Source organism: Podospora anserina, chromosome 5 (genome assembly GCF_000226545.1).
Source record: "Podospora anserina S mat+ genomic DNA chromosome 5, supercontig 8".
NCBI lineage: Eukaryota > Fungi > Ascomycota > Sordariomycetes > Sordariales > Podosporaceae > Podospora > Podospora anserina.
Window position 1 is genome coordinate 127,444 of NW_001914846.1, and position 20,004 is coordinate 147,447.

The 20,004-nt window shown below is 51.6% G+C and overlaps 6 protein-coding genes across 6 annotated transcripts, besides 2 other annotated features; 4 read left to right on the forward strand and 2 right to left on the reverse strand.

Annotated features, from left to right (window-relative positions):
- Nucleotides 1-1,877: 1,877 nt before the first annotated feature.
- On the forward strand, nucleotides 1,878-3,134 carry PODANS_5_6710 (uncharacterized protein; the record flags this gene model as incomplete). Its single annotated transcript, XM_001905141.1, has 1 exon — nucleotides 1,878-3,134. One exon carries the CDS (start codon nucleotides 1,878-1,880, stop codon nucleotides 3,132-3,134), a length of 1,257 nt encoding a protein of 418 aa, XP_001905176.1.
- A 1,189-nt stretch (nucleotides 3,135-4,323) lies between these two features.
- On the forward strand, nucleotides 4,324-5,291 carry PODANS_5_6720 (uncharacterized protein; the record flags this gene model as incomplete). The annotated part of the gene is made up of 2 exons (XM_001905142.1): nucleotides 4,324-4,866; nucleotides 5,097-5,291. The coding sequence occupies 2 exons, from the start codon at nucleotides 4,324-4,326 to the stop codon at nucleotides 5,289-5,291; spliced, it is 738 nt and encodes a 245-aa protein (XP_001905177.1).
- A 2,250-nt stretch (nucleotides 5,292-7,541) lies between these two features.
- Nucleotides 7,542-8,156: a sequence feature (pseudogene).
- Nucleotides 8,157-8,239: 83 nt separating this feature from the next.
- Nucleotides 8,240-8,683: a sequence feature (pseudogene).
- Nucleotides 8,684-9,871: 1,188 nt separating this feature from the next.
- PODANS_5_6725 (uncharacterized protein) lies at nucleotides 9,872-10,362 on the reverse strand (the record flags this gene model as incomplete). The annotated part of the gene is made up of 2 exons (XM_001905143.1): nucleotides 9,872-10,076; nucleotides 10,157-10,362. 2 exons carry the CDS (start codon nucleotides 10,360-10,362, stop codon nucleotides 9,872-9,874), a joined length of 411 nt encoding a protein of 136 aa, XP_001905178.1.
- Nucleotides 10,363-10,781: 419 nt separating this feature from the next.
- Nucleotides 10,782-12,739, forward strand: PODANS_5_6730 (uncharacterized protein; the record flags this gene model as incomplete). The annotated part of the gene is made up of 4 exons (XM_001905144.1): nucleotides 10,782-10,836; nucleotides 10,915-10,981; nucleotides 11,033-12,535; nucleotides 12,625-12,739. 4 exons carry the CDS (start codon nucleotides 10,782-10,784, stop codon nucleotides 12,737-12,739), a joined length of 1,740 nt encoding a protein of 579 aa, XP_001905179.1.
- A 4,150-nt stretch (nucleotides 12,740-16,889) lies between these two features.
- PODANS_5_6735 (uncharacterized protein) lies at nucleotides 16,890-17,516 on the forward strand (the record flags this gene model as incomplete). The annotated part of the gene is made up of 1 exon (XM_001905145.1): nucleotides 16,890-17,516. The coding sequence occupies one exon, from the start codon at nucleotides 16,890-16,892 to the stop codon at nucleotides 17,514-17,516; it is 627 nt and encodes a 208-aa protein (XP_001905180.1).
- A 452-nt stretch (nucleotides 17,517-17,968) lies between these two features.
- Nucleotides 17,969-19,830, reverse strand: PODANS_5_6740 (uncharacterized protein; the record flags this gene model as incomplete). Its single annotated transcript, XM_001905146.1, has 2 exons — nucleotides 17,969-18,846; nucleotides 18,906-19,830. 2 exons carry the CDS (start codon nucleotides 19,828-19,830, stop codon nucleotides 17,969-17,971), a joined length of 1,803 nt encoding a protein of 600 aa, XP_001905181.1.
- Nucleotides 19,831-20,004: the final 174 nt, after the last annotated feature.

The following is a 20,004-nucleotide window of genomic DNA, read 5'->3' on the forward strand; positions in this document are numbered from 1 at the left end:
TCTTCCTCGTCAGTGTTGTGCAACACGACGACTTCATAGGGGGAGAAATGCCTTGCCACACCACCAGCAAATTGCAGCCCAAAATTAGACTGCTTTTGCAGTCACGCCTCGGTCCAACCAACCGAGCATAGCGAACATCATATCTCGATGGAGGTTGGCACTCTATTCAGATTAATAATTTGGCATGTTGTATGTCTTGACCTATCGGCAGAATGGGGGCAACTTCTCGGGTATTGTGGGGTTGCGTCCTCCTCCTACAGTTTGGCGACATGATTCTCGGCAAATCTGTCCGCGCTTCGGAATGATCCGAAGACAAGCAATGATGTCCCGCTTGCTTGGCTCCTTAGTGCGTGGCAGGAAGCCGATTGGTTGGCAGTTGGGAAGGATGGAGACTGACGGCCTTGTTGTTGGCAGCTGACGACTCTTGGTGTCTTGGTCGCCAAAGAAATCAACAGGCTGCAAGAGGAGGGAGGTCCACGATGGTTATCTCCCAAGGTAAAAGGGATGTCTGTTGGATAATTGGTCTTTTGCTTGCAGTCACCCATTGCATGTACGACGAAGGGTCTGGGCAATCAGTGTCACCTCTTTGTTAGTACATAATGACGGCTTCATTCAGCCATTGAGACATCCACTAAACACACATCCCCATCAGCGCAGGAAATGCTTCACTGAATAGATACACTCAACCCGGCCTCTTAGCCCCTGAATGAGAAGTATGAGAACCCCACAAGAGTACTCATAGGGGGGAACATCGTGGGATCATCACGGAGAACACGTATGCCAGCCAATGACTTTCTAACCGAACAATAATCATCGAGGGTACCTATCTGCCCACTGGCTGGGTGGGGGACCTGCTCAAGCGTAACCCGATGGCTGTGGACAGAATAAGTGATAAGATATTAGACAAAACACAGAAACATCGATTCTGTTCAGGCCTTGAAAGAAATGCAGGATTGTACTGGGCCAACACAAGTAGCATGGAATTCATCATCTGGGTGGCATATGGTAACTATACCTATTCATCCCGCTGATGTTAAGCCTCCCAACTACATACAACGTTGAACAGGGGGGCAACAGGATGTGCAAAACCGGAGAAGTCCCTGTGGGTGCAGTGGTTAGCAAATCCAAATGGTGTGATAGTGTCTAGGTGTGGATGGACCCAAGCTCGAGTCTTTGAGACATAGCCAACAGGCCTGGAAGCATCTATCAATGGGCCTCGAGGGATAATCGAGGTGCCTTTAAAGAGGATTAACACCTTTCCAAAGATGATTAATGGGCCTCGAAAGATGTATAATAGGCCTCGAAAGATAATTAATGGGCGTTGAAAGATAGCCAATAGGCCTGGAAGGGAGGTTAGGGGGGATACTTGCTTTTTGGAGAGGTGTGAGCTTGTGCTTATCACCCTGTTGCTGGCTTGCAGTGGGAACAGTTCGGCTGAGAAAAAAAAGAAATAACCAAGCAAGGCTGCAGCATCAATGTTGTTGGCCCATACCGCGTTGTAAAGGACTTCGACAGCTGGAAATAAAAGTGGAGATAATACAGCAGGGCTTCAGGTCTTCAGCTTTGTTGAACGACGCGACAACGGCATCAACTAACCGTTTTGGGATGCCAAAAAGCGCTATTGAGCCTTCCAGCCCCGTCCCGGGAAATTTGACCCCAGCAATAATTGAGCCACGCCACGTTCTAGATCGCCAAACAATGTTCTTGACTTCATCTCGACAGGGGTCAAATCCAACCATGCAGTCGGGGTCCGGGGAATGGGGTTTTAAAGAGCCGACTTTCCCTTTTCTTCTTGATGGCCCTCGACCATCTCTCACACTCTTTTGCCAACATTCTCACTCAAGTCATTCGTTTACTTTGCCGCAACGACAGCAACCATGAAGCAGGGAGTTACCCTCTTATCGGCTTTCGGCTGGCTGCAGCTAGCATCTGCTGGATGCTGCCGGTCAAACAAATGTTTGCAAGACATCACCAATCCTCTCTTTGATGGCCCGCAGGATTGCTTGTCGCTTCTTGCTGTCACCATCACGCCAGAGGCCAGCACAGTGACCGAAACGGTGACCGAAGTTCCTACAATGAGCTGGGTTGAGACGGTCGTTTTCACTGAAACGGTGACATCCATTCTTGTAACAGAGACAGAACTGCAAACCGTTGATATTACCACAACGGCCGACACCGAGACGGTTGTGGTCACCGTCACCAAAACCATTGTGGCAACCGACACCAGCCTTCAGACCTTAACCACCACGGTCGCTCCGGCGTCGACTCGCATCTATGCTCGTGCTGCCGAGACCGAGCTGTCTCCCTCCATGCCCTCATATGCCACGGCAAACTGCCCTTCGTGGGAGAAGTACGTCAAGGCGTGCAAATGCGCGGGCGTTACGGCAACCACCATCACCGCCGAAGGCCCGTCAGCCACCACTCTGACCTCCACTTTCACCGACACAGCGGCCATCATCTCCGTTCCCACCACGATCTCCATTATCACCACCGTCGTTGAGTCCGCCGTCACCACCGTGACCGACACCGAGACAAGCACCGCGCTGGTCACCGACACCGTCTCCTCCACCTTGACAGTAGACACCCCCTCGACCGTCACAATCACCCAAACCGTCGTCGAGACCGTCTCCCCACAAGCAAGCTGCAAGCCCGGCCCCCAAGTCTTCAAAGCCTTTGCTCTCGAGGCAGGCACCACCCCCGTATACTACATCTACGCCAACCTCCTCAACGGCCTCACTGGCGGCATCAGCTGGCAAGGACCTAGCAGCTCCACAGCCGCCAGCGTTCAAAATAAATATATATGGTCGATCGATCAGAATGGCTATCTCGGTCTGGCGTACAACGTCCCTCCTTACACTTATTCCTACACGGCGTACATGAGCACGGCGTCTCCGGGGAGCAACTGGCCGCAGGTCAACACTGCTTCGTCGGTGGATGCGCAGATTGCAGGCGGAGCTGCCATTTCAAAAATCAAGGGATGTATCAACTCGTTGACGGGCGAGTTGACCCTCTCGGTTGCTGGGCGGAAAAACATTTTGTGGTGCGGGCAGCAGATGTGGATGTCGGCTGGGTTGGGGGAGGACATTAATCGGGGGACCTGTATACAAATGTTTCCGAAGGTGATTTCTTTGTAATGGCTTGTAGATAGGTATCTGGGCGGCGATGGTGATGAGAGTTATTGCGAGCTTTGAATGTACCCCATGTTACGTTTGGAAATGCCAGTGCGAAGAAAGAGGTTCACTGGTGATCCTGAGTATGAAATGGTTGCGAGCCTCAGTTTGAACAGCGTCACTGTGCAAGGGTCGCCGGTTGAGTTGTCGTTTTCTTTTTTTTATTCCAAAAAGAAAATATGTATTATTTGACAGCAGTTCCAATAATAACTCCCCTATAGTATTTCATTCCTCTTAACCTATAGTTACCATTCATCTTTTCTTTCATTTATAGCTCTATTCCCGAGAGCATGTTGGTGTTATTGTTGCGTTTTTCGCCGAAAGCGACCCCCCACGAAGCGGGTGCCGCGAATCTATCTAATAATAGGTACAGACGCACACTGGCAGTCTTAAGTGCTATTTCTACAGGTAATCAAGCCGATGGGTATTCCCGGTCGCAGTTTGAAGGCGTAAAGTCTCTCACCAGCGCTGCTCCCCTCTCCAAACTGGGTTTATTCTCGAAAGCAGGCTGGGCTTAATAAACAAACCCTGGCAAATAACTAACAATAGGAGAAATGGCTCGATGGTCAAGTGGTATGGTGGCCAAGTGGTATAGCAGTCTGAACTACGGCATTTGCTCTAGCATGACTAAAGCAGTTGTGCTTGGAAAGTTGTGAGTTTGAATCTCACCACGGCTATTCTCCTTTCTGTACCCGGGGGTTTTTTTTTTCGCTTCAGGCACTCTAGAAGTCTTTTAATGGCTTAGTAACAGTTTCAGATAGCCATTGTATTGTAGATATTATGGTTTTCCTTTTGCCTTTACATCAATTCCATACTTTCCTGTATGTGGATATGGCTTCCCAAGTGAGATGGGTGGATGATATGATGTCAAGCCGCGCGACTCTGAATGGCACTGTGCCACCTTTCGCATCGTCTCGCATTTGTTCGGCAATAACTCCTAACCGCCCCACCATACCCAATCGCGCGAGAGAAGGGCATTGAAAAGCTGATCTGAATATCGACAGCAAGAAAGTTGCTCCGGACATAAGAAGGTCATCACCGGCTAAGTCCGCCAAGGGGTGAAAAAGTTAAGAACAGACAAGGGTTTGGACCCTCGCCCCGAGCATTGTGGGCAGCGGCTACTTTCATTCACTCAGCGATAACGGCCTCAACAATGACCAGCTCTCCGCAGCAACCTTTGACCTTCCTCATCACTGGTTGTTCCTCAGGTTTTGGTCTTCTGCTCTCCAGGCTTGTCCTTGACCAAGGCCACAACCTCATCGCCACCTCCCGTTCTCCCTCGAGAACTCGCGAAGTCGTCGACGAGATTCTTTCCCACCCCGGTGCCGGAACCCGCCAGTGGCTGGAACTCGATGTCAACGACCCAGTGAGATGCCACGAGCTCATCAACGACCTGGAAACCTCCAACGGTACCGCCATTGATGTACTGGTCAACAATGCTGGCTTCTGCATCCTTGGCCCTGCAGAGCTGCTGGAAGAAGACGAGTTGAGAGAGATGATGGACACAATGTACTTTGGTCCCGCTCGTCTTGCACGGCTTGTTCTTCCGTTCATGAGACAGCGGAAGAAGGGTGTGATTGTGAATATGAGTAGTGGGGCTGGGTTGGAAGGAAGAGAGAGCATGGCTGGCTATGCGGCTGCTATGGCGGCGCTGGATGGTGAGACTATACCAGGTACAATGGAGGTACGAACGAAAGCAAGCTGATTGGCACAACAGGATTCTCCAAGGTTCTCGCTACAGAGATTGCGCCGTTAGGTGTTAGAGTATTGACGGTTCAGTTGGGAGCTTTTGATCATACATCTATGGGCGACAACGCCAGGGCTGCAAGACAATATCGGCAGGGGGATGTGCCTACTGAGTATGTTGGGTCAGTGGCCGGCCAAATTACCAAGTCCCTGACTGGAGGCAAGTTGGCCACTGTGGCAGATGGTGATTCAAAGAAAGCTGCCAAGGCAGTCTATGATGTTATTGTTGGTGAGGGGGTGGGTTTTGGAAAAGAAAAGGAACGAATGTTGCCTCTGGGAAGAGACCTCGATAAAAGACTCAGGGAGGTTATCGGGGGGTATCAGCATGCCTTGGACGTTTTTGGGGACATCTGTAACAAGGTTCACAAAGATTGAGTCTGATCGAGTGGTTGTACTAGGCAGCCCTTTTCTATGAGTCGGATGGTCCTTCCTGTCTAGTAGTGAAAATTGCTCTATTTACCTGAACAAGATGTCAACCAGCCTTCTTCTTTTCTGATTCTGAGGGGATTTCTTTCTGAGAGATGTGGTTGATGGTGGAGTCCGGGGTGGAGCAGAAAAGGGGAGGAATGGCGATGAGCGCCGGAGTTTAGCCGCCCACATAGACTCTAACACTTTGCCTGTTTTCAATGCTAGGACCGTCGCTCTCAACTGTATTTCCAACGTTCAAGTGAATTGTTGTTCTCAAGAAACCATGCTGTTCGTCAGATCCATCTCAACGGGCGATTTTAGTGACTCGGGGACTCCCGACGTTAGAGGCATCTGGTCCAGAAGTGTAAAGGCTAGGTGGCGTCAGAATCAACCTGCTGAGTGGTCTTGAGGGCCCCATGTCAGGTTGGGCGAGGAGCCTGATTCCAGTGCGCTCTGGTAGTCAGGATATCTCTGGCGGGGGACGGTGTTGACACCTGCTGCTCCGGGCGGTGAGAAATACCGTTGGCACAGGTTGCTCTGCTATCAGCTGCATTTTAGCTCCCTTATCCTGACCCCAATCAGGCACATTAGCGAAGTGCACCCTCCCGAAAGTGTTTAAGGGTAGGTAGGTACCCCACCCCATGGAGAGACAGGAGCTTTGTCCCAGTATTTTACGATCACTTTCCGTCTTGAAGCAAAATCTTCGACTGCGATCCCTGCCAACAACAGCAACAAGGTGGCTCCGAAAGTCGAAGAATCATAACAAAAGGACGAAGATCAAAGCGCAACAGGCGCAGCCGTGGCAGTGAGTAAAGTTTCATTGCCATGAGAAGTATGGAATACCTTCGCTGACCATGTTTGTCGAAGACCAAGCCAGCACGACAGGCAGCCTCGCCGTCCAGAATCCGGAGCCCACCCCGACTACGACTCCCTCCGCTTCCCTGTCAAACCCAGAGGTGGTCGCCACCACCATAGCCGACACGAGTACAACTGTGATTGGTTTGTCATACTGCCGGAGTCTACACTATGCCCCCAGTCACAATACGCTTTCTGATGTCCTAATAATAAGAATTAGCAGTTCCCGATGCCACTGCCCTTGCCGCCATGCAAGATGGTGCTGCCAATCATACCACCGCCCAACAGACGACTGGGACTGAGGATAATGACACCGCAAGAGACATTTTTGTGTTCACCGGCAGCACCGAACCAACGTGGCAAGAACTTCCAGACAATCAATTCAAGGGAAATGTGATGCCGATTCTGGCAGAAATATCTGCTGAAAACTGAGGAAGATTGCCCTGTGGTTTTCTACATCCACTCCCCTCAGCCATTCGATACCTGCTTAGCCGCTAAGCGCCAACAGAAAATAAACATAAGAAGTTGAAAATAGAACCGGGCGGCAACCATCACGACACACACTCTATTTCCAGCTCCGGCAGGACGAGGTACCTCATCTATCTACCATGACGCGTCTATTGACACTTAATTACACATTCATTCCGAGTTTCTCATAATCGTTGCATTCTCCACTCATGTTCGCCAAGCCTGGGTGGTATGTGAGCATGTTTGAAAAGCGGTTATATCGGTGCATATACTATTCGCTAGCCTGGAGTGCGGCTGTCACAGTTAACCCAACGGCAGGTCGCGCAGTATGTGGGGCGCAGGACGTCCCCAGCCAATCACTAGGAAAGTCAGGAGACAGCCAATTTGGGGCTGGCCAGAGAGTGCTATGACGCCAAGACCCACGAGCACTCTGCAGGATGCAAGATGCTCGGGGTGATCGAAGGCATAGCACGACGAGCACTCTGCAGGATGCAATGTGCTAGGAGTGATCGGGGCCATAGCACGATGAGCACTTCGGGGTCTCAAGGTCCATATATACGGAGGAACTGGCTGGTGTAGATAGACACTTCCGCACTATGCAATAGAAGTCACAATCGTTGGTATTCAGATTATTGTGATTGAGACAAGCCATTGTTGTACACTGTTTAGCTGTACCGAACCAGGATTGTTCAGAAGTGCCTTCAACCAGTATCCCTTTCAGAGGTTCTGGATAGGGGTTCGTCACAGAGCTAGATTACGGGGTTAATACGTAACTTTATTTTATAACTCCGTATTTCGACTTAATTACTTACGCCCGGGCATAGGGCCCATAAGTAGGAGATTAGCCAGGTGGGCGGTCTTACGCTTACGGCGGTAGACAGCCGCCTAAGGTAATACAGGGACGACCAGTATCGCCCGTTCAGCGGGATCCCGATCGTTATGTTCTTCGGCGACTTCTTCTAGTTCGACCCGGTCCGATGGACCAGCCTCCTCCTACCCGAGCCCAGGGACGGCGGCGTGCGGAAAACGGAGAGCTTAGCGAAGCATCTGGCAGCGCACAAGCTGTTCCTCCAGTTCACGAACGTCGTCATCCTCCGCGAGCAGGCCCGCGCGGCCGGCTGTCCAAGGCTGCGGGGCTTCCTAGGGCGCCTGCGCAACGGCAAGCAGACCGAGCTGGACTTCCAGCGGCTGTGCCGCCGCCTTTATACGCCATCGTCTCAGTCCACTTTCGTAGACGGCCTCAGAGCCATCACGCCGCTGAATCGGGACCAGTGGGACCTGAACATGGCCGCCCTCGTCCAGTGGACTCGTGCGCACGGCAGGCATATCTCCATCTTCGTGGCCAAGCACGACACCGAGTCGGGGAGGCGGTTGGGCGTGGAAGAGCTGCGCAACGTGCTCCGGTACGGAGATGACTCGCAGCTGTCGATGCCCGGCCTGTTCTTCTATGCGCAAGGGATGCCGGTGGTGGTGACCCGGAACCAGTTCGCCGGGCTGAAGGTGGTCAACTAGGCGCCTTTCCGAGCCGTTCGACATCCTTCCCGATTTCGCCTCCGGCACCATCGCGCTCGCCAGCGATGTAACTTTGCATCTCGGACGTCCTTGTCAACCTTAAAGGCGTCCACCCGAGCGGCACGGCGACGCGGCCCAGCTTTATGAGCCTTTACGTGCAGCTGTCGAGGGCGGAGAGGTGGGAGGGGCTGCAACTCTTTCGCAGACCCGAGCGGGGCGACTTCTTTGAGCGGAGGAACGTGCTCGACAAAGAGATAAGGGACGCCATCCGCGGGCTGGAAAGTCGGGGCGAGGAGACCAGACAGCGGTTCGAATTGGACCACGGGCACGAGACGTGGTTTCAGAAATAGCAATCTATGCCTGAATCAGCCCCAGCTCCTAAAGCCGCCGACGAAGAGGACGCGACCCTCTAGACTGAGGCGGCAACCTAACGCAAGAAACTTCTTTCACGGTTGCTTCCATAGTTATATATATCTTTGCATGACGTTCTCGTCTCTGCGGCCTTCGGGTCAGAGGCGGGTGCACAGTGATGGTGACGGTCGATACTCCGAACCTCGGCAGCCGGCCTGCTTGTCTCCGGCGAGTAACGAGCCAAGAAAAACGAGCCAAGAAACGGGTAAACGGCGTCTCCGACCGAGATAAGTGTGGAAAGAACAACACAATCACGAGTTTAATAGGACGAACTAAACGACACTGTTTTCGAAAGCGGGAAAGGGGAGGAGAAGAGATGGTCTGAGCTTAGGTAGGGGCATGGTTTTTTCGTCCCAACGAACCTTCCGGAACAAAGTTCCTCCAGGCAAAGTTCCTCTAGGCACATAAATGTTCCTCCAAGCACGTAGTTATGTTCCAGCTTCCTCCGCAAACTGTGGGTTACAGCAGGCAGCAGAGACAGTCCGGATACTGACCAGGCCTTAGACCGGAGAGAAGCCAAGGCCCTAGCGGCTAAGCTCGTCTTGCGATGCTGCCGGCTGTCGTACGTCAGAGTCTCCGACTGGGCCTGGAGGATGCAGGCGAGCACCTACGAGGGCGAAATGCCTAAGCTGACGGCCCTGGAGGACGTCAAGGGCACGCTGCCGCCGGCGTTCGATTTCGGAGTCGTCAAGTCGTAGCGCAAGAGTACGAGCAAAGGAGGAACTATTGAAGTACATAGCGCTTAGGTTCGGGAAGCAGTAGGTATGCAAATGCTTTTATCCCGCTTGCAGCGGTCGGCTTGCTCGCCGCGGCAGTAAAAAAGACTCGGTGTTTGGTCGTCCGATTCGTGACTGCCTCTCAAGCTACTATAAGAGTAGCGTTGGGATCATTGCGTTTGGGAACCGCCAGTGCGGGTCCAGGCACACGCGACGAGCCCGTCGACGGTTCGTCGCCTGAATAAGCCATTGCTGAGGCCCTCCTCGAGGCACTGGTACGCACTTGATCTCTTCTTCTGGTCGAGAACCAGCATGTCCTGCAGCAACTCAACATCGACACCCTCCTCCTGGTCATCCAACTGATTCGTCAGGATGTCCACCCAGGTCTGGGACAGGCACGCCACTGGTCCCGAGACACCTTGGGGAAGCGCACCTGATATATATTGGGTAAACTATAGGAAAAGAAACAGAAAAAAGCAAGAAAGGAGGAAAAAGAAGGGAAGGAGGGGAGGAGAGGAACACAGAATAGTAACGTATATGGGGATTTTCCTTCGCAAGGGTATATTCTCTCCGAATCCCAATGAGCTATGCTGGGTCGGTCTCCCCGCGGCGCCTCTTTTTGCTGGTCGGCGGCGGCGTGAAGACCTTGCCAGCGAAATACTGGCCGTCGCGGGCTCTGATGAGCCGGAACACGCGACCGAATATGCCGCTCCCGATTTTACGTTCTTTGAAATAGATCAGGCGTTCAGAGGTGGTCTGAGCTTCACTCGGCGGTTCGGTCACAGCCGGGCTGACCAGGTCGAGGCCGTAAGGCCCGGAACTTCGTCTTCCGTAGCTTTCTTAATAAGTGCGCGTAGGTTTTCAATATACTGTGCCTCTTTGCCTTGGTGGTTGGAAAACTCGATGAGGATGGCGAGACCGCTCGAGGCAACGGTGATGAGGCGAAAGGAACTCTCCGCGCCGGGATCGAACGCCAGGATCCACATCTCATTTAAACGTATCTCCTTCTCGTTCTGCCCATTGTATCCGACCGCGGTCCCATGCGTTGAGTAGCGGTTGTGCAGCCAGATACGCATATTGTCGTCGACGACGACACTATACTGGCGGCTGCTGATGCCCGGGGTGCCTCGATGGCCCAGGAGGATGTGAGACGCCGTTGTGCTCGTGCCGGCCGTGATGCCCCTATCTATTATTCTCCGATGGACTATAGTAGATTCCGATGAAGTTGCCCGCAAAAAAAGGGCCCCTTTAGAAACAGGGGGTAGATTCCGTTGAACACTTCAATAGTAGATTCCATTGAACTTTTCTGCACCAAAGTTTCTAGACAAAGGATCATTTTAATGGCCTCCATAAGCTACATTTAACGGTCGCATTTGCACGACCGTATAAGGGTTATGGAAAGATAAACATAGGGGCGAATTTAGAGGCTTTTAGGTGAAGATGGGATTAATAGGGTAGACCCCTGCTCACTCGATTACATACGGCAACCTTTATTATGTATTGTTCGGCAAGTGGTGATTTTCCCTTGGCGCGCTTATATCGCTGGGACCGTCGGACAGGTTATAAAGCCCCGGTTATCGGAATGTCACAACGGAAGCCTTCTCGGACTGGTGCGGTTCACGACTAAGCCTACGGGAGCTTATGTCGACCGGGAAGTTGGGTCCGCTTTGCCAAAAGCGGTGATGAGCTACGCACGTATATTGCATCGTGACATAATATGCAAGCCGCTGGCCGTCAATTTCGGAGTCCTAGGTACACAGTTTGTCGTTTGCTGATTGAGAACATCTCACCCCTGAAAATTATATCAACTCTTGACCTGATCGCTGCGACATCAGGATGTTATTGCACTCGAGAATCGGCTCAGATCGCAGTCCTCGACATTATCCACGGTCCCCAAGCCAATGCTCACCCTAGCCTGACCATGAAAGTCTCAGCGCCGTTACTCACTGCCGCCCTGGCCAGCGTGGCTACGGCCGACAACCCTATTATTCAGACCATATACTCCACCGACCCGGCGCCGCTCGTGCACAATGGACGTGTGTACCTCTACACTGGCCATGATGAGCCCGGGTCGACCACCTTTGTCATGAAGGATTGGCGCGTCTTCTCTTCGGTCGATATGGTCAACTGGCAGGACCACGGCTCGCCTATGAGCCTGGCGACCTTTAGCTGGGCCGATGCTAACGCGTGGGCGGGACAGACGATCCAGCGCAATGGCAAGTTTTACTGGTACGCTTCGATGCGCCGCCGAAATGGTGCCATGGCCGTCGGCGTGGGCGTCAGCGACAGCCCTACAGGGCCCTTCCGTGACGCGCTGGGCAGGCCGCTGGTCGAGAACTGGGGGATCGACCCGACTGTGTGGATTGATGATGACGGCCAGGCCTACATGTACTGGGGAAATCCGGGGCTGTGGTACGTCAAACTGAACCCGGATATGGTGTCATACAGCGGCGGCATCAACACGGTGACGTTGACGACGACTGGCTTCGGCACCCGCTCCGGCAACGCCGAGCGGCCGACCACGTATGAGGAAGGGTCCTGGATCTACAAGCGGACGGGCAAATACTACATGGTGTTCGCCGCCAGCTGCTGCTCAGAGCACATTGGCTACTCGACCGGGCCCGGCCCGACCGGCCCCTGGACATACGGCGGTGTCGTGATGCCCACCCAGGGCAGCAGCTTTACCAACCACCCGGGCGTGATCGACTACCAGGGCTCGTCCTACTTCTTTTACCACAACGGCGCGCTGCCCGGCGGCGGCGGCTACACCCGCTCCGTCTGTGTCGAGCCCTTCACGTACGGCGCCAACGGCTCCATTCCCGTCATCAACATGTCCAAGGACGGCGCACCCCAGGTCGGCAACCTTAACCCCTACGTGCGCCAGGAGGCCGAGACCATTGCATGGGAATCGGGCGTGCAGACAGAGCCGTGCAGCGAGGGCGGTATGAATGTGTTGTCCATCAATAACGGAGATTACATCAAGGTCAAGGGCGTCGCGTTTGGTAGCGGCGCCAAGTCCTTCACTGCGCGGGTCTCGTCCGCCACTTCGGGCGGCAAGATCGAGGTGCGCCTAGACAGCACCGGCGGCACGCTTGTCGGGACCTGCAATGTGCCTGGCACTGGCGGTTGGCAGACATGGACCAACGTTAATTGCGCTGTTGGCGGCGCCACAGGCACCAGGGATCTCTTCTTTCGCTTTACTGGGGCCGGGGGCGAGCTGTTCCGGTTTAACTGGTGGCAGTTTAGCCAGTAAGCAAGCTATCAGACGTGGTAGATCCTCACAGGGATCTAGAAATAGCACGCTTAGACCACGTCTACGGTCTTGCTGGTGCTCCTAGAATAGCAGGTTTAGGATTGTACTGCTATCGATCGTGCTTTCAGGGTTCCTTAACTGCCGTGTCTTCGTCCCTCCGAGGAAGTGTTGCAAAAACAGTGTTCGCGGATGAGCAATAATCTCGATTGTTCTGCCTTATCTCAGTGGTGACATGGCCTGTTCTTCCTATGCCCGGTCCTACGCGTTGAAATTGTTCACCAAAATGATGGTTGTTTTAGTCCCGCTCCGTCTCGGAACCCCCGATTAGCCATCTGCAAAAACGATGTGTGCAAGAGTGGACGGCTTGGTGAGATGTTGGGCCGCGACAGTAGATCTAATATTTTAGGAGGGTTGTAGGGGATAAGGGAAGTTGATCTGGCGGGCTAATAGGCCGGCGTTGCTAGTTTCTATAAAGAGCATGAGGTACGGTTGCAGGACCAAACCTGAAGGGCAATAGAGAACTTGGGATTTAGCTCGGGCATCCACTAGGCTTTACCGACGGGTCCTGGCTCTGAACTCCCCGGCCTCGCGAAGAGTTGCTGTCTCCGTCCATTTTGTTGGGCTTTACTAACTCGTAGAGTACTACTTGCTTCAAGTTGTCTGAGTCATTTCTGGTATTTCCCACGATGATTTATGGTATATATATACGGAGGAACTGGCTAGGTGTAGACAGTTCTGTAGTATGCACCCAGACTGTCATTTCCAGGGAAATCCGATGCAGATTTCGGAAGACATACTGCCAAAGACTGAGGAAGATTTCTCTCCCTATCTTCTACATTCACACCCCTCAGCCTTCCAATGAACTTGAAGCATGTAAGCGCCGACAGAAAACAAAAATCGAAAATAAAACGGGCGGTAAAAAATATAGCTAACGTACATTATAAGCGAGTGAAACAGATAAGCGAGTGAAACACTTTCTACCAGTCTACCACAACTAAACTCGATTGCTATACAACAATATTGAGAACCAACTATAATAACATCAGAAACAGCTGAGTCTGAGGCATCTGCAGCCTCCTGGCAAGTGCGCGCATTATGGCCAGGCTTGCCACGCACACCACAGCACCGAATCTTCGTACGAGACCCCGTTGCACCACCACCACTTTGTCGTATTTCTTGGGCCACCTGCTCACCCACAGCCTTCTGGTCTAGTATATCCTGTGCCTCTTGTACAGTAAGTGACCCTCCAAGCCGCACACGTGTTTTTTTGGCTCTCCGTCTCTTACTAAGCTCCTCATTGGCCTTGCGTAGCGAAGAGACCTCTGCACGAAGGAGAGCCACCTGGTGCATTATAGCCGTTGTACCCTTAGCAAGCTGGTCTACCGCAGCCAGTATTGAAGTCGGGGAGCTATTTTAATAGTTAGTAATGCGAGTCTTAATAAGCGTTGACTGTGAGTTAGCTTCTCGAGGGTTGTGTAATATCTGGAAGACCTAAAGTTATACAGTGCCGAGCCGTAAGTTTGGAGGTATTAGCGTACGAAGCTTTATATCTAGCTTAGAAAGCACCTTCTCTAGATTATACGGTATAAGGCTAGCACCTATAAAGCCACCGTATATATTCCTCTCTATTATAGAGGCGAAGAAGGCCTCGCGGAAGATATAGAGGAACTCGAGCTTACTTATATAGTTAATATATATGCGCATTAAGTCCTCGATCTAGCGACCGTATACCTGTTTTAGCGGCCCAAAGCAGCTAATATCGAGTGGCTAAAGGAGGTAAGAGGAGTGTAAAGGTATATAGAGCGTAATAATATTATTTTACTGGTAGTAGCGCTCGAATTCGGTCGAGTAATAGCTTTCGTAACCGTCGAAGATTAATAACCGGTATTTACTTTTTATGCGAGATACTATATAATAGTCGAAGTGCTTAATTTATCTAGGCTTACCGCATTAGTAGTCTAGCCATTATTAGTAGTTACGATATACTAAGTAGATAGTAGGTTATACTCGGTATACTAATTAGTAAAGTAGTACTACGCGGCTAAAATAATAAAAGGAGGGATAGCCTAGCCGAAGGTATTAACTTCCTAGATCACCGTTACTTATTTATAGTTACTAAACTAAACTAGTTTCGCCTTATTAAAACCGTCTAAAGTCGTAACTACTATATCCGCGAAAATAATACTTATTATAAACCTAGTCTCGTCGAAGTTATAAATATCGTTATTTACGATACTATACTTAGCTTTAGTATTCCGTATAAGCATAAACTACTCGCTAATAACCTTTAGATCCTTATATTTAGCCCTCTAGTAATCGTATCTACGCGTAAAACGTATACGGAGCTTTAGCTAGCGTTTAATAAAGTTATATGCCTAGAGCTTGCTAATAGGGGGCGCGTCGCGTACGCGTAGCAGTTGGTTAGCTATATCTTCTACACTACGCAATTTTAGTGGAAAAGCTCGCGCATATAGCTTAATAATATATTGAATAATAGCATTCTCTTCGGATTGAGTAAGCTTCTTCGATTTGGGCGTAGTATCGCGTTGTGCAGGCCGGCCGGCGCGTCGGTGTCTGAGCGTACTGCGATCGACGTTATATATCTTGGCTGCCGCTAATACACTTAGATTTTTATCATTTTGAAGAGCCTCAAGGGCTAAGATTATATGGGCTTCCTTTGAAGTAGATGGCATTTTGGATTGTTGAGAAAATTAGGTTTTGAGGGTGAGGTTAGGCGTTGCGTGAAAAAAGTGGTCGCTCGCTTATATTGGTCGCTCGCTTATAATGTACGTTAATCGGTCTATATATACAGAGAAACTAGATAGCTTGTAGATAGTTCCGCAGTATGCAATCACAGCTTGTATTCACGGTATCTTGTGTTTACATTGAGATATCTTGTTATGCACTGTTTAGCTGCACCGAACCAATTGTTAGAAGTAGCCTTCAACCGAGTATCCCTTTCAGAGGTTCTGTACAGGGGTTCGTCACATAGATAGAGAGCTGTATAGTTCATTCGAAGAGTTTGTCGGAGAGCTACTACTTTAAGTATCTATCCCTGAGACCCCTATTTGATTTCATTTTCGAAATTCGTCACCGTTTCCACCAGACTCTTTCGACCGATTAGTCTATAACGTTAGATATATCTTAACTTATATATAGTTTGCTGCTACTGAAAACGATAAGCTAATTTCAACGTCGCAGTGACAGTTATTTTCAGATGATGATGAAAATAACAACAACAGCAAAGAGGGTGGGGTGCCACTTGTTATTGCGACACCCCATAAGCGAGTCCGAAAACGGCAAAACCTTTCCCTCGACCGGAAAGAACACAAGGACGCCTTAGAGGCTGCCCACAGAGCTTCGGTTCATGTACCCTCGCCGTTGTGCATTCAATTGGCATTCTTTTGCGACGGATCTATCGCGCCTTATGCTGAGAGGTATAGCCTCGGAGGAATTGGCATAGCCTGCAAACGGCATGACATAACCAGCGTTTACGAACCCGCCCAACACGTTGCTGTTGGGTGGAAGTTGGGACCGACATTCTCACCTGAGTACACCAAGCTTGTGGCCATCTTAGCGACATTGATGTTGGCCATATTTGAGGTTCAGACCATTGTCAGAAGACTTGGGACATTGGCTACCATTGAGAGGCCACTTGCTGCCAGCGTTATCGTCCACACAGATTGTCTAAACGCTCTCAACAAGGTGCTGGGCAAGGACAAACTCAGAGGGCCGCTGGAAACATGATTGATCCAGGAAATTCATGACAAAGAGAGGGCGCTGAGAAAGTCCCAGTTGTCCCGGGGTGTTTTTATCAGCTGCAAGTATGTTTGGCTGCCCGGGCATCAAATGGAACCCCACGACACCGCCGACAGGTTTGCTAGTCAAAATCAGACACTGGCCAAAGGAGAGCATGTACCAGGTAGCTGGTCAGAGAATCCTCACTGGGTCCCCCAGTCTCAAACCCCTACAACGGAAGTCAAGCACCTCTTCGATGCAGAAGACAACCGTCGCTATAAGCTCCCCACGCCACCCTCAACGGTCCCATCCGCCACCATTGGTCCGGCCTCATCAGACACTGGCCCTGCGTTCACATTCAGTGTGCCCGGACCGTCATTGCCACCGCTATCGACTCAACAGCGTTTGACTTATCCTAGGTGGCAGCGATGGCACCCCCTACTTGACATGCCTAACGCGACAGTGGGCAGTGCTGTGGCGCCAGCCGTCCCAAACACGACAACCGGCCCGTCTTCAACCACATCATCGAAGAATTGAGTCAATGCCATCTCGAAAGAAAACGCCGAGGCAATCGAGCTGAGCAGGCCTAGAAAACAGGTGGCCGACGCCAGAATGGAAGTTTGGAAGATGACTAGAAACATGCCGCAAATGATGAGGGACGTGGATGATGAGATGTCGGAACAGGCTGCCGAGAGTGAGTTACTTCATGAAACGGGCAAGCGGTATGAAGACTGGATCGTCGAGAACTGCATCTTCGTTCCTCTGGATAGCGGTGCTGGTATTAAGCCTGGTCTTGGTGGCAACAAGGACAGTGGTGTCGCCGGGGACATCGTCAAGGTCGAGATTAGTGATGTCAGCATTAGTGCCAACGCCATCAACTGCGTCAGTATCCCAACCAACACGGGCGACGCTGGCAAGGATGGGAAAGTCACTGGTCAAGAGCTCAAGGCTCAAGGTCATAGTCGCCAAGTTCAAGTGGCAACTGGGAAGCGCAAAAGGGACCTGGCTGATGTTGGGAATGGAGATGCCAACGCTGGCAAAAAGTCAAAGACGCGGGGCATGGACGCCATCCCAGATCAAGACATCCCCGTCGCCAGCAAGCGCAAAAACACGGGGCTTGCGTTCCCAGGCGCTGATGTCCGTGTCGGTGGCAGGCGCGTGCGAGCGGAAGGGCCAGGAAGCCGAGATTGGAGCACTTGGCGAATCGTCGCCTCCTCCTGTTGGCGTGGGAGGTGTTAAAGGACCAAGTTGGTAAATGGCTGGGGTGTTAGAGGAATATTGTTCTTGCAATGGGTGTACAGATGTTGGAAGGTTTGTGAGCGCTCACAAAGGAGGACAACACATGTGGGAGACGTCATTGTTCATGTTGGAGGTGACGCGCCCCTATTAGTAGAACTTTTTTATTTATTTGTTTGTTTGTTGAGGTAGATGGCTGTGTGTAATGTACTGTATCCAACTCGCCACCAGGTTATCTAGATCGCCTTTTGCACGGTTTGTCATCCTGTGCGAATATCCAATTCTCACAGGGGCAGCTGCACAATTAAGCGTCTGAGAACTCCGGAGATGCCTACTATTTTGTTGCTCTAACTCAAAATCATCATCAGAATATCAGAGGTGAATGGGTATTTACTCCGCCATCAGGAGAAGCTGTGGAAGTAGCCCAGTTCAACATCATTATCTCCCCCCTTTGTTTAAAAGCTCCTCTCCTGGCCATTTGCCTGCCCTGACTGGAACTTCTTCTGCCATGGTAGTGGTTCACTAGCCACTTTCACAGGCCCAACATCGCCAGTTGCCTCTCTCCTTGCCTTCCACTCCTCGATGTCCTTGTTATCGACCCAGTTACCATGCAACCCCAATTTGAGCTTCAACGGCAGGTGAATCACCGCAAGCGGACCTTGGCTCAAGTTCTGCGCGTCAAAAATCAAAACATCATTTCTCAGCACATCCAAGTGATTCAGCAGCGCGATGAGGTATCCCTCGCCTTCTGCCCCTTCTTCCTTTGGGATGAAGGTCGGTTCTTGGAAGGTCATGGTTGGCCCAGGAAAGTACACATCCTCCAGGCCAGCCTTTTCTTTCTTGGTCTCTCCGTTTGTCACAGATGATGTTGTTGAGCCGGTGTGGTAATGCTCGGGTCCCCATGTGTAGTGGCCCAGAGAATTGAACAACCCGCCGGCAGGCGGTCCCAACTTGGCAAAGTCATACGGTCTTGTCGGATCTACGACGGCTTGCCAGAAGTGACGGTAGGGCTTGGTTACATACCGATCGTCGATTCGTGAGAACTCCCCGTTGGTCAGCCAAACAACCGCTGGTTTGACACGCTCATCCGCCACCCAAACGTCAGAATCCCCTGCCTCAGGTTTCCGGATAGCCGACTTCTTGGCCTTGGGATCAAAGATCCATCGCGTGGTTGGCGAGCTGAGCTTGTTTCTCTTCGCAATGCTGTCCGCGGAGGGTGTGACGTTCTTGTCTGGTGGGAAGAAGAAGAAAACGTTTCCGTCGGCAACCGTCAAGTCAAAGACTATTTCTCCTGAGGCTAGCTCATAAGCGCCGGCAACATGTCCATGGAAAGCTTGACCCTGTTAGCAGTTATCCTCAGAGACTGTGAAGCTCCAGACAGCAAGCACATACCGTTGTCACCTCTAAACCAAGTAATCTCTCCAGGATCTCCAGTCCCCCTCCTCGGGACCACGGCATACCACTGATCCTCCTCCGGGTCCCACGCAAATTTATTCTTTCCCTGCTTCAGTCTCTCCAAATTCATCTTGATCGGGGTCAACGCTAAAACGAGATAATTCTCCGTCAACCCAGCATCATGAATCATACCCGCAAACGGGGCTTTATACCACCCCTCCTGCGTCTTCTTCCCATCCTTATCCACCGTCCAAACAGCCACATCAACCCCGCAATCCGCCCCGTCACCACCACACTCATAAGCAAAGCAGACCATTTCCCCCGTGTCAGGGTCAAACTTTGGATGCGCACAAAAAGTAGGGGACAGGATTTGCCCTTCAAAGTCATACCGTCCCAACGTCTCGAGTGTGTCGGGGTCCATCGCAAAAGGGGGCCCATCCTCCTTCATGGCAAGCAGCATCCCCCTCCAGAAAACGATATTGGTGTTTGACGCGGTGCGGATGACGCCCTTGACAGATTCATTGTCTGTGTAGGGGTTGCGGTACTTCCCAAACAGCGACCTCCTCGCGGCGGTCTCGTGTTTGTATCGATCGGTCTCGACATACTTTTGCTGGAAGTCGGCGTGGCCGTTGGCGATGCGGATGGCGGTTACGGAGCCGTCGCCGTTGAAATGGATGTCGTCTTCGTACAAAGGGGGAAAGCGGTGGTCAGGCTGAACGCGGTAAAACGTGCCGGAGATGTCGGGTGGGATTGTGCCGGTGACTTCGAGGTTGAAGACGGAGCCTTCGAATCTCGAGGGGGCGTTCATAGACCGGAAGGCGTCTGTTTTAGGGAAGGCGACCTTTTCTGGGGAGGTGAGCTCATTGTTGCTGTAGTTTGGGGAGGTGTCGATGTGGGGGGCGAGGTGGAAGATGTGTGCCATTTTTTCCTGAAGTGGTTTGTTTACTTTTTGCTTGTTGCGATGAGTGAGAAGAAGACTAGGGGAGGGTGGATAGAAGAAGTGTTGCTGTTCCAGATCCACTGTGCGGATCTTCAGGGGTGGGCTCAACCCCGCAAACCATCACAAAAGTGGCGACACCCTCAAATCGTCCAAATT